Below are 19,073 nucleotides of genomic sequence, written 5' to 3'. Positions count from 1 at the left end.
CCGCAGATTGTAAACAATTGATTCTGGAACCACAATACCAGTATAGGGGCCCATTTGATATTTTAAACCGAGGGAATGTATTAAAACTCCTAAAAGTTATTCCAGCCCTAAAAGATATAGAATCTACTGATTGTCTCTATAGAATTCCACAAGCGGCGTCCTCCTGAGAGTCCAAACAGAGGAATTTAAATCAAGTGATATGATACAAAGTCATTGCATTTTTATCTCTGTGAAAGCCGAAGGTTGAGACTAAATAAATGGTTCATTTGCCAAGCAATTTGAAATTCATAAAAATGATCAGAAGTGTTTTTGTTAATTATTAAGAAATACTTGTGAAAATCAATGTTTAAAATCTTGGAACAATAGGTGCTACCGGCAGAAAGAACTTTTCAGTCCTGAAGATTACCCGTTATTGATTTGTGTCTTTACATACGGTCGAAACGTTGACTAAATTAGATGTGGATTAAAAATACAAGGTGACTTTAAGACACCTGGAATAAAGGGGTCTTCTTGAAGTTCTCTGCTTTCCTTTGCTTTTAACCACATTTTGTATATATTGTATATAACACTCTGGCACTTTAAATATCACATTACTCACTTTCACTGCGCCGTCACTTTAGGAGCACCTATAAATTCAAAGTTTTTTTTAAATTAATATATAAACCTGTTTGGAATGAAAAAGATGAAATGTTTTCAAAGAAATCAAAAAATATGAACTAATTTAAGGACATTATACCTAGATAAAAGAAGTTTTTTCTAGAATTCAAAATTGCAGTGGAAGTCAAGGCATACACTTCTCCCTGGTGGCCAAGTTTGTGTTCATTATTTAATTACCCAGATCTAAGGGTTATTGGGTTTTGCCTCATGTAGAACAATCTATAGAATTCCTGCCAGGGGTAAAGAGCAACAAAGGTAAAACTAACAAATCAACACTGGTTACCTAGAAGTCATCACAAATGGTTAAAAGAGTCATAAAAGAAAAAAGTTATTTCTCAAGATGGGGAATTAGATTTAGTATACCCCAACAAATAGGTTAGCCTGACCCATTAGAGGCCCAAAATAATAGGCCCAAATTAAACAAATCAAAAACCTTAAAGCAACCCTTTTCAGTCCTTAGCTCTGCAATTGAGAATCAATACCCTGATGACCAATATACAGGGCACAAAGTATCCTATGCTCACCCTTTACAGGATCTAGATCTAGGATGGCTGTCAGCAGCACTCCACAAAGATAATCGTCAGTGACTTCCAATTAGCCAGACACGCTCTGGTTTGGTGACTCTCTATGACAAACATCTCCAAGTATGCTCCTGGAATAGAAACAGGATTAGATCAAACATCCAACAAAAAGGTTTTACTAGTCTATCAAATACATTTCAAATTATTTTCTTACAGGAGACTTGGTCTACCAACCTATTTACAATTGACGGATTTATGGGCTTTTTTGCCCCAGCAATTAGGGAAAAAAGATTTGGCCACCCGAGGGGGGGCTTACCAATCTTTATTTCAGCTGGATGAAATAGAACATACACACTGGTATATGAGGAAAACAAAGACTTTTTCATAGTAAAATTAGCTGGATGGAACAGGGAGCTTATGAGCTCACTTTGACTAATTAACGTCTGTATCCATCCTGATCCACGCTTCAGAAAACACATATCCTCTAAATTGATAGACATAATGTTAACCGGCTATCAGGATCTAAGATCCCTGGAGTTTTTAGTAGATGGGGACTTCAATTTGAAACTATTAAATCCCTTTGAAAGGGATACCCACATAATGCTGCAAGATAAGCAGTGTGCAGTGCTGCAACAGTCCCTGGGGTTTTTAGAGCTAGCTAAACCTGATACTAAGGCACTCTGCTTAGTAAAAGACCTTGAGGGCCTCAGACTCCTAAAACTGAGGTTTCCACAAGGCACTCCACCGGTGGCCACATGTTATGTCACTGGAACCCAAGCAATACTTGACTACACCGTGGCCTCCTTGTCCCTATTTTCTTTAATCACTGAGTATCATATTATAAAGACAGATAAGAGTGACCATGGTCAACAATGTCTCAAGATTTGCTGTGGCTTTCCTATATTTAATCCTGCTCCTACTGCACCAAGGGATTTTACTACCTCAAACTATAAAACTTCGATGGAATGAAAAATCAATGGAGTCAATTGGTGACCTTTCAACTGCGATATCTGAATAAGGCCATAATGGTATATCTTGTGACCCAATAATCATTTGGTCAACATTTCTGGACAAATTTGCAATTGGTCTTCTTACAGTCAGACCACAAAAAGCCCACTGAAACCAGGGGCGAGTAAAAAATAACAAAGCAGATAAAAATTTCAGCACATATGATCAAATTAAGAAGGCAACGGAACAGACTATTAAGGCTATATAAGAAAAACCCAAAGGACTGTCATCTTAAGGATGATCTAAAAAGCATCAACAATTCCTATTGAAAACAAATATGGAACCATAAAATGCAAAATACTCACAACATTTGGGCTAAGGCACTATTCCTGAGCAAAAAATCAAGTGCACAGGGTTTCTGGAAAATGGTCAATGAATTGAATAAAGCCCCAATGACCTTGACTAGTTCAAATATTTTGGAATCTTTATGGACTGAATACTTAGCTTATCACTTCGGCGAATATGATGGGAAAAATGAAGACGTGAGGACAAGCAAACAGTGCTCAGAAGGAGCAACACCAAATCCCCCAACTGCCCAAAATGAATCCGCATATTTAGCCTTCTCGACATTGGAGGTTGTTATCTTAATAAAGAGCAGTAGAAGTGTGGGGCCCCCTGGCCCAAATGGGATCCCAGATGGACTATATAATTAACCCAGCCTTTTTGGTAGAAAAATTGGTTTCAACATATAACCATTGTATAGAACTAGGAAGTATTCCAAACTCTTGGAGGGATGCTATAATTAATCCAATATTTAAAGGAGGCAGCAATTTTCATCCCGAAAATTATCGACTCATTACGCTAACGGACGTAGAGGCAAAATACTATACTGGTCTATTATTGGAGCATCTTCGCGCCTGGGCAAATGAGAACAATATTATTCCCCTAAATCAGCCTAGTTTTGCAAAGGGCCCCGGAACGGCTACAAACATTTTAACTCTTTCCATTGTCATTGGCAAATGCAAACAAAAAAATCAACCTTTGAATCTGTGTTTTGTAGACTTCAAATCAGCTTTTGATTTGGTACAGTGAAGTCTGGGGTATACCAGGGAAATTATTAAAGGCTATTCAGCAGTTATATACAGATACATGGATTAGAGTAAAAATAGGGGACGGTTCCTTCCTTTCAAGGAAAATTGAAAAAAAACAAGGACTGGAACAGGGGTGAGTATTCGCTCTGTATCTTTTTAATCTCTTTTTATCAGATTTAGCTCTTAAGCTCAATAAGGTAAACGCGCATTCCCCCAAGGTTGGGGACATGTCCGTTTCCAATCTGCTATACGCTGATGATGTAGTACTCTTTAGCCAAACTAAAGTAGGTCTACATCAGCTTATTGTAAATGTAATTGAATGTGCTGAGCAGAACGGAATAGAAATCATTCAGAAAAAAACAAAGTGATGGAAGTCAATAAAAAAACTTTTAGAGTTGGTAAATGGTACACAAGGGGGAGTATTAGAACAAGTCAACCATTATAGATACCTGGGTGTACTATTTGATAAATGGGGTTCCTTTCTCCCTCAAGCAGGATTTACATAGGAAAGGAAATGTTGTACTGCTTGCTTTTTGCACTCTGAAAAAGACGCTAGATTGCCCTAGCTATTACCCCCTCTTACAAGGTTTTGCGGCAAAACTTAATTCTACTATGAGGGACGGTAGTGAATCCCTGCGCGAACAAGACACCGCTATTCTAAATTGAATAATTGGAAAAATATTTAGGTCTCTATTACAACTATCAGGATACGCTTCTCAAGCTCAAATTAGGCTGGAGTGTGGGTACTTAAACCACAATATAGCTAGGAAATGCAGCTACATTAAAACATGGAAACACCTACAATTAAGAGAAGAAAATCATCTTTGCCAGGCACTCTGGAAGGAGATCAGCTCGAATCCTACAACCAAATCTAGACAGTATTTAGATCAGGCCGTAGAAGACTTGGAGGTACGGGAATTATGGGATTCAGACCTCTCCTAGTGCACCTTTAAAATAAAAATCCTAAACCGAATAGTGAAGAAAAGATCAGTACTTATGGATAAGAGCCTGTTAGCAACCAGGTCACACTCATGGATGGTTATTAATGAGTACAACATTTTGAAATGCCAGCCATATCTGGAGGCTGGGTGGTTAAAAGCTAATCAGGATCTTTTTTTTATCAAACACAGTTTTGGACTTATTTCTGGAGGCGCTCACCTACTCCGTGGGAACGTACTGCAGCACACTTCCAGTGTAGACTCTGCGTGTGTGGAGTGGAAGACATTACCCATCTGATCTGTATCTGTAATGGTCTGCTGAATGAGCGTAAGACCCCTAAAAACAGCCTTTAATGAGAGGGGAATACTGTCCTATATAGAAGCGGCGATAGCTTGTTTTAACCCTTCTGACTATACCTTGAACGCTAGATTTATAAAGTTTATGCGTTTGATGAATATATGATAATTTTTAAACTATCAAACATTATAAACATAATACAATAATAAAACAAGTTACTTACCTGTAACTACACTTATCCAGTATTGGTATCTTTCATAAATTCACATGCTTGAATCATCCCCGTCGTCGAAGTGGGAGTCCCATGGTACATGAAAAGCAATAAGCACCAAAAATAATTCCACAGGCTATAATGTTAACCCAAATGACTCATATATCCCATCACTGCCCTTTTGTGAAAAGGACCGAAACCTGGCTGCTGGCCAATCAGGCACCAGCACCCTCTAGAATACTCTCCAGAGAGGCTCTTTCCCTCAGATTTTCTAACACAAGAGTGAAGACCATGACCTGAGAAGGAAATGAGAGCGTCTAAGGGGAGGAGGGTGGGTCGCATGTGAATTTATGAAAGATACCAATACTGGATATCTGTAGTTACAGGTAAGTAACTTGTTTTCTTATCCAGTATTGGATTTTTCATAAATTCACATGCTTGAATCTGAATAGCCAGCAAGCAGTACTCTTAATAAACTTCATGCCCGCCGTGGATGGTGGGTGCCAGCATAGAAATCCTTTTAAAACATATTACCAAATAACATGCTTATAAATCTTGTACTATGTGTATAAAAGAAATATATATTTATATATAACAAAATTGCATAGCAACTATAGACTATTGCATATAGAATAATGTCTACACATTAAAGGAAAGATCTCACCTTAATGAAAAAGATGACGTATAAGACTGCCTATCCAACGAGAGAATCAGTTCTTTGTGACAATTCCAAACATTAGTGCTGCGTGAAGGAGTATGTAGTCTTCCACGTCACAGCCTGACATATTTTATCAAGAGTAATGCCCTGAAAAAAAGCAGCCGGTGTGGAGACTGCTCTTGTGGAGTGCGCTCTCGGGCGCTTAGTCAATGGTTTTCCTGCTTTCATGTGGCAAAACTGAATTGTAGATGCAATCCACCGGGCTATGGTGGCCTTTGTGACCCCTTCCCTTTGCCGTCCATGAGCATAAGATACCAGCAGCTGATCTGTCTTCCTAAGCTGCTTGGTACTTTGAAGGTAAAATTTCAGGCATCTCTTGATGTCCAGCGAATGCAGTCTTTTCTGTGATTGTTGACGGATTCGGGAAGAAAGTTCTTAATATTACTGGCTCATTCAGGTGAAAGGATGAGGGCACTTTAGGAATGTACCTCGGGTTAGTCCTAAGAAGGACAAAGTCATCTGAAAAGACAAGAAAGGGTTCCTTAATAGTAAAGGCCTGGATATCACTGACTCTTCTGGTGGATGTAAGAGCAATCAGAGTTGCCACCTTCCATGTGATGTATTTGAGTTCCGCTCTGTGAATAGGTTCAAACAGAGCTTTCATTAGCTGGGACAGCACTATATTCAGATGCCACTCTGGCGGAGGTGAACGCACCGGAGGAAAAGTGCGAAAGAGGCCCTTCATGAAATGTTTAATAATTCTGGATGAGCCAAGTGAGGGCATATCCGCTGAACATCTATAGGAACCTGTAGCTGCCAAATGGATCTTAACGGATGCGTGACATAGCCCAGCCTTTGACATGGTGAAAAGATATGAGAGAATTTGCTCCGGCTCAATCTTTAACGGATGGAAATTGTTCTGTAAACACCAGACACAAAATCTCTTCCATTTGAGTTTGTACGTCTTATTTGTACTGTCCGCTCGTGCCTTAGATGAAATCAGTGTGCATTCTCCCTCAATGTTCATACTCTGGAACTCAGGAGCCAAGCGTGCAATAGCAGGGATGCTGGATCCGGATGAAGAATTCAACCTTGAGTCTTCGTGAGAAGATTGTGATTGCAGGGAAGGCGCATGGGATTGGTCACAGACAGGAGTAGAAGCACCGTGTATCAATGCTGCCTGGGCCACCTGGGCGCTATGAGTATGATCTTGCAGCCCTTCGACTTCATCTTCCTCAAGACTCTGGGGATCAATGGGATGGGGGGAAAAGCGTACGCAAAGATCCCGGACCATCTCATTGAAAGAGCATTTCCCCACGACCCCGGGAGCGGGTATTGACTGGCGTAGAATTTGCATTTGGCGTTCTTATTGGTAGCAAACAAATCCAGGGTCGGTCGTCCCCAGCAGTTGGAAGATGCTGTCCAATACCCTCTGGTCTAGTTCCCATTCGTGGCAGTTGTCATCCGTCCTGCTTGGTGAGTCTGCCAGGACGTTGTTGACACCTGGCAGGTGCTCCACCCTGAGGCAAATGTTGTGCAGCGTGAGCGAGTCCCAAAGAGATTGAGCTTCCCTTGAGAGGGAGAGGAATCTTGTTCCTCCCTGTTTGTTGATATAGAACATACTTGTTGTGTTGTCTGTATGGACCAACACAGATGACCCTGCAATCCATGGAAGGAACGCTTTGAGCGTGAGAAAAAATTATTTTATTTCCAACAGATTTATGTGCATTCCTCTCTGCACGTCTGACCATCTTCCCTGAATGAGCATGTCCTGTAGATGACCTCCCTAACCTTCCAATGAAGTGTCTGTTGCGATAATGAAGTCTGTCATTGGCGTGAGAAAGGTTAGCCCTTGCGAAAGATGGTTGGCTTGAGACCACCATCGCAATGCCCCCACTATCTGTGGTCTAACACTTATCAAATCCTTGAAGGATGCTTGTGGCTGGGTCCATTGCAGCTGTAACTCCTCCTACAAAGGTCTCATTCTCAACCTTGCCAGATGAACCAGGACGATGGATGAGGAGATCATGCATAGGAGCGACTTGAACAGTCGTACTGAAACGGACCTTCTTCTTGAGATCCTGACAGCCAAGTTGGCTAGTTTCTGCTGCCGTGCCTGAGTGAGGTACGCTTTGTTTTAGATGGTGTCGAGTTCAGCACCCAAAAAGACTTTCCTGCGTGTAGGAAGAGTGACTGATTTCTGGAAATTCACCGTTAGTCCCAAACTGTGAAATAGCTGTAGGCAGACGTTGGTATCCTTGAATGCTAGCTGTGATGAAGGAGCTTTCCTCAGCCAGTCGTCTAGGTATGGGAACACTGAAAACCCCTGTGGCGGCGATAGCTGCTACTGAGGCAAGACATTTTGTGAAAATTTGAGGCGCTGACTTCAAGCCGAATGGGAGGACTTTGAATTGATAATGGGCACCGGCCACAGTGAAGTGGAGATACTTGCGATGTTTTACATGTATCGGTATATGGAAATAAGCATCCTGGAGATCCATTGTTGTTATGTAGTCTCCAGGGTTCAAAAGGTGCTGGATATTCCGACAGGGTGATCATACGAAAGGATTGTTTCCGTAGAAACTTGTTCAGCTTCCTGAGATCTAGGATCGGCCTCCATTCCCTTGACCTCTTCCTTATTAGAAAGAACCAGGAATAGAACCAGAGTCCACTGTGCTGAACCAGAACCTCCTCTATCGTTCCCATGGCGAGCATCAGGAACACCTCCTGCTGAAGCAAGCGAAGATGAAGCGGTTTGGATTTTCCTGGCGGATGGTGTGGTGGTTTTTGTATAAATTCCAGTGTATGACCTCGAGACACTATATCCAGCACTCATTAGTCCGATGTTATGCTTTTCCAATTCTAGAGGTAATTGGAGATGTTCGCTCCCACTTAATGGCTCTGTGAATACTGAGAAAGCGTAGCCGGTGCCTGATAAGAATCATTGTTTTTGAGGCTGATCCCAGGTTTGGGAACTTTTTCTCCTTCCTTCCTGTCTGGAGTGGGAGACGGTGGATGGTTGTCTATATTGTTGCTGATAGGCTGGTCTATACTGAGGCTGTTGATACTGCCTGTGATAGGAACCTCAAAATGTTGTAAAACCCCTACCTCTTGCAACCCAAAAGGGCTGTTTCCGGTACTGCAAAGTACCCTGGGACTGAGAAGTGTCCGTGTCAGCCTTGATGGCATACAGTGCGTCGTCTACGTGTTTGCCGAAGTGAGACTCTTCGTGCTACGGCATTTCAAGAATTCTCGACTGTACCTCTAGTCTGAAAGAGGTGGCTTTCAACCAACCCTGGCGGCGTAATACCGCAGCTCCCGCCAGTTGGCGAAAACCGGTGGAGGCTATATCCAGGACGCAGTCAATTATTTCTTCAGACGTACGCTCTCTTTCTTGAAGGATCTGTTTTGCCTCTGCTTGTTTGCTCTCCGGAATGAGGTCCATGAAAGCATTCATTTCCGACCACATTTGACGATCAGAGCGACCCAAAATAGCCAGGGAATTTGCTGCCTGAACAGTCATGGCCGACATGGACGAGAATCTCTTGCCCACATTATCCAGTCTCCTTCCTTCTCTATCAGGAGGAGTACCTATAAGCGCTGACGGGTTCTTAGAACACCTTTGAGCAGCTTGGGAGATGAGTCTGGTTTTGGATGGCCGGTCAAACATGCCGGAGAGTCCTGAATTGCCTTATATTTTCTGTCGAGCTTTTGAGGCACTGGTGGAACTGTTACCGGGCTCTGCATGATCTTGATCCCCTCACTCCAAATGAAGTCAATGATAGGGATGGCCCTCACAGACTTCCTTGCTTGTTCCTTAAAGTCATGGTGGAAGCATTCAAACTGCGAGACCGAAGTTGGCAAGTGGAAACGCTTGGCCACCCTATCCATCAAATTGTGAAAACCACCTATATACCCCGGTGGAGAATCTGAAGGACGGGGAGGTGGTGGAGTAGGAGTACGGGCTAAACAGTCATCCTATTCCTCACTAGGATGCTGTGGTGTTGAAATTTCACCTTCTTCTTCTTTCCCCAGACGTCAAAACCTCATCTCTAGGGGGACCGGCTAATGCAGACTGTGGAGTCATCCTAGGAGTAGCTGGAGGTGGAGGTACACTCTTTGGTGTAACAGGAGAAGTTGGAAGCGGCGGTTGCTCCTCCGCTGTAGCTGGGAACCTCCTCCTATAATCCTGCAACATTGACTGCAAGTCCTGAATCAGGCATCTGAACAGTGCCTCTTGGTTGAGGTGGAGGTTCATAATGGCATCCCTGATGAGAGTAATAAGGCTGGTATTGATCGTACTCATCATCATCCTCCTCCTCCTCCTGATACTTGACGTGCAACTGGGATGGGCTGTGTGCATCCCCAAATGGGCCATCATCTGACTCTTCCCAGTCCAGCAGATGACTAGGCGGCAAGGTTGTCACCTTACTTGGTGAAGTATCCTGAGGATATATTGCAGACCTGGACATAGCAGTGATCTTAACTGTAGCGCGAAAATCAGGAGACCCAGAAGAAATAGGAATAACATCCATTTGACTCACAGCTACCATTGGCATCGTCAATGGTGTCGACGATGATGGTCCCGTTTACGGAACTGATGTCGTGGATGATTTTTCCATCAATGACGGTCTCGACGATGGTGGTGTCGTCGACGGTGGCCTCGTCGATGGTGGTGTCGACGGTGACGTAGCTGACGGAACTCTTGTCGACTGTGTTGGAGTCGATGGGATTTTCATAGACGATGTTAACGACGATGTTCTCGTCGACGATGGCATCCACGTTACCTTGAGCGACAGAGTCTTCTCTGGAGCCTTGCCAACGGTGGTTTAATGGAAGGAATAGGAGCCTTTAACACGGACGTCGACGTAGTCTTGGACGACGGTCTCGTCAACGAGGTGGTGGAGACGGTAGATGTCAAAACTGTCGTCGACAGTGGTGTCGTTGTCGACTTGATCTTGATAGACACCTTTCTAGAGGTAGAAGGCTCAGATGAAAGAGAACGGTGTGATGACTCCTTTCGTCAAGGCGAGTAAGGCTCAGATGAAATTGAGCCCTGTACGCCTTTTGCACCCTTTTTATGATGCATTTTTTTATGCTTTCTGGATCTTTCAGCCTGCCCACAGTCCTCAGATCTGGACCTTTTATGTGGCCTTTCTGACTCATTCTCCTCACCTGAAGTACAGGATTTTGCCTGTAACCATGTTAAAAGTCTTTGACAAATATGGATCGTATGAAACTAGCAGCCAATTTATTTGGAGAACCTGGATCTACCAATATTACTCTTATGTCAAATGCTGCGTGTGGTACATCTAAAGAAATAGGATTAAGGGCAAAATTTATCAAATTAGAGAGATTAAAAAAGCAGGAGGTATCTAAGTGGTGGGATGGGGCTACGCTCAAACACTATATCAAGCTTAATAGAATACCCAGGGGTTTGAGGTCTCATTTATTTCCCACATTTGATGACTTAGACTCAGATCTTTTGGACAGTTGGGAACAAGAGTCAATTTCCAGTTCGATGAGACTCATGAATATTCTAATTGAGAACTCGGAAAGGAAGGCTGTTCTTCGCTGCCTTTCGCCATATTAAAGACGGATTGATTATGCTTATGGGATCTTTTTTGTTCTTTTTTCTATAATGTTTCTTTATCCATTATGTATTGTTGGTTAGTATATTTCTAAAAATGTAATGGTTAGTTTATTGTTATAGTGTGCCTAGGTCCTTTCTTATACAAATTTTGTTATAGCTGTGTTTTCACAGATTTTGGAGGAAGGGAAGAATCCTCTAGGGCCGGGAGCACCTAAGTTTATACTATAGGGGACAGTTGGGAGCGCTTTCTTTTCCCCTTAAATTGTTCTTCCCATGTTAAAAGTCTACCCTCACAGTCCCTGAGGGTTTTTGCAGTGAAAGTGCAGCATATTTTGCAGTCTTTCACCTGGTGTTCTGGATACAAGCAGGATAAAAAGGTTTTGTGTGTATCATCCACATGCAGCCTTGTCTTGCCAAAGGTCTTACAAGGGCAGAAAAGTCCTTTCCTAGAAGAATCTGACATCTTTTTAAGGTTTTCTGAGAGAAAATCTTCCGAAGAAGTAGAAAAACTGAGCAGAGCTCAGGGAGACTCCCTTCACACGACGTGCGGTAGAAAATCTGAGGGAAAGAGCCTCTCTGGAGAGTATTCTAGAGGATGCTGGTGCCTGATTGGCCAGCAGCCAGGTTTGGGTCCTTTTCACAAAAGAACAGAGATAGGCTATACGAGTCATTTGGATTAACATTATAGCCTATGGAAATTTTTTGGTGCTTATTGCTTTTCATGTACCGTGGGACTCCCATTTCGACGGCGGGGATGATTCAAGCATGTGAATTTATGAAAGATCCAATACTGGATAAATTATGAAGATCATGCCGTTTTTAAGTTTTCCCTGTTCACAATCCATGGAAGTATTTTTGCTTTCTGAGTACCAATTTAACTATAAATAATTTTATAATTTAATATTTAAAGATTTTAAGGTAGAGATATTAAAATCTTTTAGTATTTTTAAGGTACCTTAAAATACATGTAGAGTTGCACTACAAGATGAGGAGTGGGAATGTGAAGCACCCAATTGAAGTACTTATGTGGGTATGATTATAACGTTTTTCACCCCTATCAAAGAGGTTTTTGTTAGCAATGATACCTAACAATAATATATAGTTATGAAATGCAAATTGAAGAACTCTTGGGTAATTATATTGAATCTATATGTTATAATTTAAAATTTGAGTAAGCATGTATGATGTATTGGTTTTAATTAACTATGCATTTAAATAAACTTCAACTAAACTGGTCTTGAATTTATTCTTTGAGTGTGACTCATTTATTTCCTCTGTGAGTACAACAAATGCTTAGCATTACCCTCCAATAAGCCTAACTGCACGCCCACATTACCACAAAATAGAGCATTAGTCCCTATCTACGTTTTCCTCAGCAAAACCATTTGGGGAGCCACTGAACTCTCTGCCCAGTGTACTTCATTTTAATGCACTATATAGAGCCAACGTCCTATGCTGTGCATCCTTCCTCCCAAAAGTGGTGTCACTCTTGTATGTGGGGCAGTCCTTCATTCTATCCACATTATTTCCCCTACCTGACCCATCCATCTTAACTCAGAGTATCCTTCTGTGGGCCTTAAGGCTCATTGTACATCCTGCAGCCCTAGCTCAGGGTGTTCTTGTTATGGATATTGGTTAGGCAACCATGTGAACTTCTATCTGCACTTACACCAAGGAATATAATATTTATTAACCATTTTGCACTTTACATGCCTCAGGGCTTCCTCATTAAAGTCCACTCCTGAGACACACCTCCTGGATGAGGGCATTGTTTTGATTCTGATTCATCAGGTGAGTAATCTGTGGTTAGAAGTATCCAACAGAAGAATAAGCTCCTTACCTCCAGTAACACTTCCTAGCTAATTCTGTCTTATCCGCTTCCTCACCATTCTGCAGAGAGTGGACTTGGGAGAATTAATAAGATCCTAAATTACTTTGTGCTGACTGACAGTACCAATTCTAATCCAGATTTGTCAGCCACGCTCTGTTTTTGAGGGTGAGGTTAACTGACATCACTGTGAAGGGAGGTGCCTACATACCATTCTGTGTTGTCATCTTAGGGATAGATATGGGATAGAGTTGTGACTGGGTCCAGTGGTGCCGCCTGCCAACATATCGAGGTGTTATCAGTTTCTGAATTGAATCTGCCATTTTGGGAGATTCACACAGGTGAGGAATTTGGGGTACCTATAGTATCCACCGGAAAGAGTGTTACAAAATGTAAATTATTGTTCTCTACCTCCTGTCATGCACCCTTCATTTAATGATAAATGTTGTGCACACTTGCATGAGAAGTTCAAAGCAGAGATATTGAAGAGGCCAATTTTAAAGAATCGCTGATTAAGTGAAGGCGGTAGCTTTAAAAAAATAAATAAAAAAAAAGTGGTCTTTTTTAATCTACATAATAGTTTTCTTGAAAGCATGAGCGCAATAAAGGGGTACGTAGCTGGAGCTTTGCAGGTTAAGCAAACAGTTTGGTACTCCAGTGTGTGTTAGCTGTTAATCTCATAATGCTGTGCATGATTTGCAGTCTTGCATATGTATATTTTCAATGGGTTCCCATGAATTGTGTTTTTTTTACGCTTTCTTTTTGTATGTTATTATTTACAGCTGCCCTTTCCGAAAAAGTTTCCCTTTTCCGAGTTTGTGCCTAAAGTTTACAGTCAAATTAAAGAATTTATTTATGCCTGTCTCAAATTTTCAGAAGATCTTCATCTGAGGTAAAATACATTTACCATTTTTCCTCACATTTTATTATTGTTAGCTCCACTTATAATCTATTTTGGGGGATTGTTGTGATTTAGACCATTGATTTCCCTTAATGATGATGGAATTTGGATTTATGGCTCTTTTGGTGATTGCTTGCTAATGTCGTAGACGTTTTTGTTGTGAAAGTGTCCTTAAGTTGAACATACATTGGTGTGTCTGCTTTTCAGGAATTGTAATTATGTATTTCCTTCCTAGGTTTTATAATCCCTAATCTTCCCATTCGTTTAAATGAGCAGTGTTCAAGGTTGGATGCTGTCCGTTTTTTGTATATTACAGTGCGGCGCCCATGCCAAGATGTAGATCCCATGCTTACTTTGCTACTGGAACCAAGCTACACCGTCCAAGAAGAAATTGCTCTTGGGTGGCTCGTGTTCTGGTTCAGGGACTTTGGCAGGGTGTTCTGACGGTTTAGGCTGGACTGTTCAGTGCAGATAGATCAAGATTGATTTGCATATGGTTGAGCCCAAACTAATGTGGCATAGTGTGCAAAAAAATGATGGACTGGGGTGAATCTCCAAGTAATTATGAGTGGCTGAGATTAAATTGAGCATTTGATCCATCACTTTGTTGTATACTTCAATATATAAATAGGGCTGGCTTGAATACTTGTGATTGCTTGGGACAAATGATGGACACTCAGGTCACCAGCGATTCCGTTCTACTCAGGTCCTCAGCCCAGCTGCATCATCCTCCAAGCCACTTTAGTTTGCCCATAAACACCCTGTAAGAGTCCTGATCAGACATTTCTTCCAGTGTGGCAGCCCATCACATCTGACAGATGGAGCCTCCAGATCATCAAGCAGAATTATGCTCTCCTGTTCCTCTCTGACCCTCAACAGCTTGATCCCACAATAGAGTATCTGTCAGAGTTGCACCTAATCATCTTGCTGCAAAAGAGCTATAAAGAATCTAGGGTTGCTACTCCTGCTATTTGCTTATTCCAAAGAAGGACAGTGCCCTTTGTCTTATGCCCTCTGAATGCTTCCCACAGAAGAAACAATTAAAAATACTCACACTAACTCAAGTCCTGTCTGTCCTGGATCCAGGCAGTTGTATGGTTGCCTTGGACCTGCAGGATGCTACTTTAATGTGTAAGTCCCACTGATGTTTCCTGTGGTTCAAGGTTGGCCAGGAGCATTTGTTTGCCCGTCTTCCCTTTGGCCATACCAGCACTCCTCGGGTGCTTACGAAAGTGATGGTGGTGGTCACTGTCCATCCTCAGGGGTTGGGTGATATTAGTTTTACCATACTAATGGCTGTGGAAGATGGGTTTGCCACAGTCAGTTGTAGACTACTCCAGGGCAACAGCAAACCTCTTGACATTGTTGAGGTTCTCAATCAGTGAGCCAAAGTCACACCTGACTCCTTTACACAGACTTCCTTTGATAGGACCTGTTGTGGACACAATGTAGTTTAGGGCATTGCCTCCATCATAACAAGTCCAGGACATTCAAGTTATAATCCAGATGTTTCAGCCTTGTTTCTGGGTCTCAGTGAGAGCAGCTCTGAGGCTTCTACGCTTGCTGCCTCATGCATCCTGCTTGTCCACTTTGCCAGGTGGCATATGCAAGCTCTGCAGTGGTATCTGAAGTCTTGGTGCACCCAGCATCAAGGAAACATGTCTGATATCATCCACATTTCGGAGGAGACGGCAGAAGATCTTCAGTGGTGGCTGCTTCACCATAATCTGACCTATGGTAGACCTATCTCCTTTCCCCACCCAAAGGTGACTGTGGTGACTGTGTTCCCTACTGAGCTGTTGAAGTCATCTGGATGAGGTTGAGATCATGGAACTCTGGTCTCTGGATTAAACTTGGCTGCACATAACTCTGTTGGAGCTTCCAGCCATCCACCTTACATTGAAAGCTTTCCTGACATCCAACCACGAATGCTGGTATGGATTCTCATGGACCACGCCAGTGGAACTGCAACATTACAATCACAAATAAAAGGTGCATTAAGAAGTGGTGCTGGTCATACTCTGACAATGGGTACAGCCCTGGCTGGATCTTTTTCACCACAATGAAGAAGGCACAGTGTCAAAATGTCAGCGTGTGGAAGTTTTCCAAGACATCTCTGTATGGGAAATGCATTCAGGCAAGAGTAGAGCACTGCTGTTCTGTACGATTTTTCTATCCCTGCCTCTCCTGCCCCGAGTTCTGAAGAAGATTAGGAATGACCAGGCCCAAGTCACCCTAGTGGCTCTGTATTGTGATTGGAAGTGTGGTACCCACAACCTTTGGGCATCAGCATCTATCCTTCGAAAAGGTAATGGCTTTAGAATGATCTTCTGTCATAGCAGCAGGTTAGGGTTCTGTACCAAGACTGCGCGGTCTACACCTTCATCTGTGGAGATTGAGTGGTGGCAGTTGACTATGCTCGATCTACCACTTCAGGCCTTCATCCTCACAGCCAGGTGTCCCTCTACAAAGTCCATCTGTACTTGGCCCTGGGACAAACTTACTACCTTGTCTCATGAGTGACCTCCAGGCACTCTTTGTGCAGCTTCCCTACACCTCCTTTTTCCTCGACAAGCTGGTGTTGAGGATCAATGCTACTTTTTTGTCAAAAGGCTTAGCTCCTTTTCACGTTGAGCAATCATCACACTCCTAATGTTCTTTGCTCCACCTCATCCCAAAAAAAGGAGAGGCTTCATTGGTTGGCCCCAAAAGAGCTTAAAATTTTACATTGATGAGCTCACTGGGGCAAAGGAGCATAAAGCGGTGCAGAAGAGAATGTTGTCAAGGTGGAAAGTCCTCTGCATTAGGACCTGCTATGCAATGGCTAAGGGTCAGCCTCCGGAAGGCCTGAGTGATCATTCCATCAGGGCCAAGGCTGCTACCATTGTGCTGGAGCAAGGAGTGCCAGTTCTTGACGCAACATGGGCGTCATTGCAGACATTCCCAAAGCACCACTGTCTTGACAGCCAGATCTGACAGGAAGGGCATTTTGTCTATTTAATCGTGCAGGACGTTTTGATCTTAGCCCATCCCGCAGACACTGTACCCTGGGAGGTTCTGGTTGGGTATCATTCTAAAGATAAAGAATCTGCGGTGAGAAGGATTCATCAGAAAGACAAGTTACTTACCTTTAGTATCTGCCTCTGTCTAACTGCAGATTCCTCACTCTCGCTGCCCCTCTCAACTCTACCATTCTGTTAAGTGGCCTCTTTTGATTAACATCTAGTCCCAAGTTAGACATTTGCATACTGGTGCCTTCAGTTGTTTTGTGCTCTGCGTCCGAGGGCATAAGAGAGTCTAGCAAGAAACTGATGTCAATGCTCAGAGGTGGTACTTGTATGCGTCTACGCTCAGTCACTTCCAGGGTGGAATGAGACCAACGTGGATCTATGCAACGTCACCTAGCAATATGAGAGAGCACTCCTGTGAAATTTTACAGATTCAGTCTGGTCTCTGGGGAATATTCTAAATGTGAGGCACCTGTAGTTAGAAAGGGTATACACTAGAAAGAGTGTTACCAAAACTTGTCTTTTTGGATAAGCTGATCCGATTAGTGTCTCACCTTATCTGAGTAGGCTCCTTCTCTTAGCATAGAATATCCCTTTAAGGTTGATGACAAAAGCTTCTGGTACATTGGTGTTTTCACAACCAGTGAAAGGGTAAGTATTTATGGAAAGGAACTTAGAGAATTTGTCGAGGTTTAAGGAGGCTGCCTTCTGTTGGAGGAAGGCCATACTATATAAAATGTTCACCCTCTGGACGTTCTTATATGTCCCACAGAAAACCTCTACTTTGGTTATCTGAGTATTCATCAAATTAGAGGCTGTAGCTTATGCCTTGCTATGAGATGGGGGTGTCCTTAGGATATTAATGAGGACCCCATGTAGAGGGATGTAGAATGGGACATCACACACTCTGATATAAAGAAGTATTATTGGGCATCACAGCTATTGGTTTTGAATGATTGATTTTTTTTCCTGCCAGCAGGGGCCCTCTTTGACATTTGATACACAAGCCATTGGGATGAAATAGGATAATTTATGGAGGAAGTGTAACATTCAGCCTCACTGTTCCCACAAATGTAGTGTGGGTAGGCATGGACAACCACTTTGGCAGCAGCAGTTCTGAACGGGGTGGCTCTCTTGGAAATCCTGCTTTGGGAATCTGCTGCCCTAGCTGACCTGCAGGATCTAAAGGGATTCCATGATTGTGATTTCCATGCATTCCTAGATGTTTGGCATGTGGAAGGAAAGAGGAGACATGAATGCCTACGAGAATCTTTGTTCAGATTTTTCCTTGGGCTCCTTTTAACATTAAAGATGTATGCTAATGAAATATTCTTTGCAGAGGTAAGCTGATAAAGTACGTGGCATGCAGGAGTCTGGTGGAATACAGTCTCTTGTCAGAACCTCTTCATACATAGGCGGTTTCTGCTACATATAGAGCATTGATCAGTAATAAATGCCAAGATGCTACTTAAATAGAAGACAAGATGGCAGGTAGATAGAGGAAGAATTTGAACATATCAAAAATATACTCCAGAGAGGTGTCCATTAGATTGGTGTTCCGGTTAGTTTGACTCAAGATTTTGTCACAGGCCACAATTAGAATTGTTACTGATGCTGCCTATGAGAGCTTGTGGAAGGAAGGACACATTCATCATACTGTGTGGCAGTGCTCCTTGATAAGCATGTTTTGCATTCACCATTATGTTCACCGAGAGGACTATTATTGGGTAAATGGGGAGAAGTCACCTCACATGGTAGTAGTAAAATCTTCTATAATTAGAGCCTCATGACAGTGACCTTAAATATTGCACACAGACATGTGTCCAGCACCTGCCTGATGCTCAACCCATCCATGACAGAATTCATGTTATTTGCCAAGAACAACAAAGCACAAACAGCACGGCTTTGACCTCCAATGTTCAGTGCATGCCAAGCCCCTTGGGTTTACCCTAGACACCAACCAGTGTCAGGAGACATATTGCCCCAAAAGAAAAAACTTGGTACCAGTTTTCTCTTACAGATAAAGTGAAACTGTTTCTTCCAGAAAGCAACTTCACAACTTCTGTTCAAGCCCTGATACTCTTGCTTCTGGATGGTGGCAATTCCCTACTCCGTGGACTCCCAGACTCCACACTGGCACCCCTCAAGAGCATCCTACTTGCTGGAGTATATCTCAGCCACATGTAAATAATTATGATCACATCATATGCGTCCTTATTGAACTCTATTTTTTCCCCTATCAAGCTTCCAACATCTTTAAAACCAGCTGCATCATTTACAATTAGATGACAACCCCGCTTATTTTACAAGTCCACCATCTGTGGTGGTTTGCGGTTCCCTTACGGCCAGGACACCAACAGACTGTTGACTAAGAATTGTTAACAAGGAAGATGGGCTTTTCTCTCTGTGCAACCAAGATAT

The 19,073-nt window shown here is 42.6% G+C and overlaps 1 protein-coding gene across 2 annotated transcripts in view; it reads left to right on the top strand.

Moving 5' to 3' along the window:
* EXOC6B (exocyst complex component 6B) overlaps positions 1–19,073 on the top strand; it is a 1,319,737-nt gene that overhangs the window by 460,730 nt on the left and 839,934 nt on the right. For both annotated transcript variants that reach the window (XM_069205590.1, XM_069205592.1), the window contains exon 15: positions 13,526–13,635. In XM_069205590.1, the coding sequence (XP_069061691.1) occupies positions 13,526–13,635 (110 nt within the window). The remainder of the gene's footprint in view (positions 1–13,525; positions 13,636–19,073) is intronic.

Source organism: Pleurodeles waltl, chromosome 1_2 (genome assembly GCF_031143425.1).
Source record: "Pleurodeles waltl isolate 20211129_DDA chromosome 1_2, aPleWal1.hap1.20221129, whole genome shotgun sequence".
Taxonomy (NCBI): Eukaryota; Metazoa; Chordata; class Amphibia; order Caudata; family Salamandridae; genus Pleurodeles; species Pleurodeles waltl.
This window is presented reverse-complemented; position numbering and strand designations above follow the sequence as displayed.